At 36.0% G+C, this 3,024-nt stretch overlaps 1 protein-coding gene across 1 annotated transcript; it reads right to left on the bottom strand.

The window, feature by feature from the left end:
• Positions 1–205: 205 nt before the first annotated feature.
• Positions 206–1,978, bottom strand: LOC107873619 (putative UDP-rhamnose:rhamnosyltransferase 1). Its single transcript, XM_016720539.2, has one exon. The coding sequence runs from the start codon at positions 1,782–1,784 to the stop codon at positions 363–365; it is 1,422 nt and encodes a 473-aa protein (XP_016576025.2). The 5' UTR covers positions 1,785–1,978; the 3' UTR covers positions 206–362.
• Between the last annotated feature and the right edge of the window lie 1,046 nt (positions 1,979–3,024).

Genomic DNA, 3,024 nt, shown 5'->3' with positions numbered 1-3,024 from the left:
CCAGTCTAATTCATCAAGAAGTCATACGCCAACCAATTCAATAAACTATGAAAAATATTACTTCCTCCGTACCATTTGATCGGATACGAAATTTAAAAAATAAGGAAAAACTTGGTAAAGTTTACCAAATTATCCTTTATTAAAAATATGTCAATATCTTTTTTTTTTTAATTAAGTGAAATCAATAAGGGTAAAAGGGTAATTATGCCTTTAAAAAATTGTTAAATAAGAAAAGGTGATACTTATTTTGGGACGAATTAAAAAGGAAATAATTATACATAATTTGGGACGGAGGGATTACTACTATTACATTGACATGTGTTGAGCACAGACGGTAGTAATTCTAATTTTCTGATGGTTGTTTAAACACTCGTCGTCCCACGGTAATTTTTCAAGTACTCGACAAAGTTCTTAACATAGGAGTCTTGAAGTTTTCGATCTCCAAAAATAGCAACAGCTTTTCTTGCTCGAGCTCTAAGTTCTTCCCCCTCCTCCAAAACCATGGCTTCTCTTAATGACAATGCTACGTCATTTCCACTAAAAGATCCATCTTCTTCGTTTCTCTTCACTTCAACCGCGACACCTTTTTCTACTAGCATTCTTGCATTCAATCCCTGGTCAAAAACAAAAGGCAACACAACGAGAACATGACCATATTGTAAAGTTTCAATGGCTGAACCCCATCCTGCATGAAACAGGGATCCACCAATAGCCGGATGAGCAAGAATTTCCTTTTGTGGTGCCCAACCAATGTGCACCAACCCTCTCCCGTCGGTTGCTGCACCAAAGCCTGATGGCAATGCATCAATGTCGTTCAGAGCCCAACGAGGCTTCTGTAAAATCCACATAAATGGTAGCCCTGAGAGTTGTATCCCGTTTGCTATTTCATATACTTGAGTCTTGCTAAATCTGCATTCACTTCCGAATCCCACGAACACCACCGATCTTGGTTTTTGTTCGTTTAGCCATTTGGAGATCTTCTGCCATGGTTCCTGAGCAAGATTTCTTTCCTCCATTGGTAATTCATCCGGTAGTAGCAATCCCACAGGAATTAGTGGCTTTGTATAGTTTCTAGGTTGTACTAAGTATTCACTTTCAAATTCAGTACATGTACGGAGAACCATAGCTCTACTAGCATTTCCCACTATGCCTTCACGTTCTAAAGATGATTTGCCCGAAGCATTCTCTGCAGCAATTGTAGCAAATAGTTCTGCCACTTCGTACTTCCGGTAAGCAACCGTTGATTGGAAATCCCCACATTTTGGTGGTGATAGGAGAAGTTCGTGCAATGGCTTTGATTCTTTCTGAATCTCGTCATTACCAGAATCAAGCTGCCCGAAAAATTGTAAGGCGGCAGCAGTGAACATACTAAATTGAATCATGGGGATATCCAGATCTCTAGCGATTTCAGCCATCCAATAGGGGCTAAAATCAACAATGATCCAATCGGGTCTTTCACGTGTAATGAAGTGTCTGATGGGCTCCTGAAGGAGATCATAAGCTACTGTTAAGTACTGAACTTTGTCAGTAGGAAGATCGAAAGTTGCCTCAGCATCAGCGGGCAAGAGGTTGTTATTGAGTGATGGCAGTGGAAATTCCACTAGATTTACTAGTGGTGCTAGGTTAGCAGGAACTTTTGGGAGTCTCTTAATGTTCCTGGGAGTGGAAATGAAAGAGACATGAACTCCTTCTTTGGCTAAGGCTATGGACAGTTGTAAAAATGGACTCAAATGACCAAATGCTAACCATGGAACCATTACAACGTGAATGCTATCCTTGCTCATCTTAATTAATTTTCTCTTATTATTCTATGTCTAATGTGCTTGCTAAGGAAATAAGGTCCCCATATATAGAGGGAGTTCAATGTTCATGCCCTGAAACACATGTATGAAGTGTTCTTGCTAGCTGCCGAGAATTTGTGTGGCTAAAACACAATCATGCCCTCCGATCTGGTCTTATCTACTTTCTCCGTATTACTCCCTTCGTTTCAAAAATATTAACTACTTTCTTTTTTAGTTCTTTTCATAAAAAAAAAAAAAAAACCCCTTTTCTTCTTTTTTTTAATATTTTAATATCAATTTTTCATATGGCATGTTTAGGACCACAAAATTAAAAGATATTTTGGTACATTCAACACTACTTTAATTTAAGACCACAAGATCTTTATTTTCTTAAATTTTTTATCAAGTCAAAGTAGATCATTCTTTTTTAAACGGAGGATATAATTTATTTATGTGATAGCATTTCTTTAATAGTTTGTTCCAAAAAAAATAAGGGAGATAGGCATAATAGATAAATATGATCGTAAACTTGATACCAAATTATAACATTAACCTTAAACTTTGACAGTGCATAAGTAGGTCATTTAACTATACAAAACCTGAATAAATAAACACTCTGATTTTGCAACTTACACGCGTGTACCTTACTTGCGCCTACGTAGATTAGTAATTCACTCAGATGCTGCTACCTAATAAAAAAGATATATTATAACTGTGACCTTTAATTTTGTTATAGTGCACAAGTAGGCCCTTTAACTATACAAAGGCTGAACAAAAAAAACCTTCAACTCTAACTCCGACGTGCGTGGTTTTGAGTGTATACACGCATTTTGCCACTTAGGATTGGAGTATTTATTTGTTCAGATTTCATATAGGTAAAGGGCCTATTTGTGCACTGTCAAAGTTTACGGTGAATGTTATAATTTGGTGTCAAGTTTAGAGTCATATTTATGTATTATGCTAAAAAATAATGTATTTTTATGTGGGAAAACATCTAAAATTAAACTTTTCATTTTACTTTCAATGAAAAATTTTCACCGGCGTATAAATGTTATGACATATTTAAAATTTTAAGTTTCAAAAGTCTTATGACAACACAAAAATATGTTACTGAGCTAACAAGTTAAGAGTTCATTACGTTCTTTTACTAGGGGCGATGATGATCTAAAGTCAAATCTTAATAAGGGCATCAAGTATATTTAGTAAAATTAGGTTCTTCGTGCTTCGCATGTGTATTTCATGT

The sequence above is a fragment of the Capsicum annuum genome, chromosome 6 (assembly GCF_002878395.1).
Source record: "Capsicum annuum cultivar UCD-10X-F1 chromosome 6, UCD10Xv1.1, whole genome shotgun sequence".
Taxonomy (NCBI): Eukaryota; Viridiplantae; Streptophyta; class Magnoliopsida; order Solanales; family Solanaceae; genus Capsicum; species Capsicum annuum.
This window is presented reverse-complemented; position numbering and strand designations above follow the sequence as displayed.

What these genes read in the sequence shown, in the direction of transcription:
- LOC107873619 (XM_016720539.2), bottom strand. Translation starts at nt 1,784, where the DNA reads ATGAGCAAGGATAGCATTCACGTTGTAATGGTTCCATGGTTAGCATTT.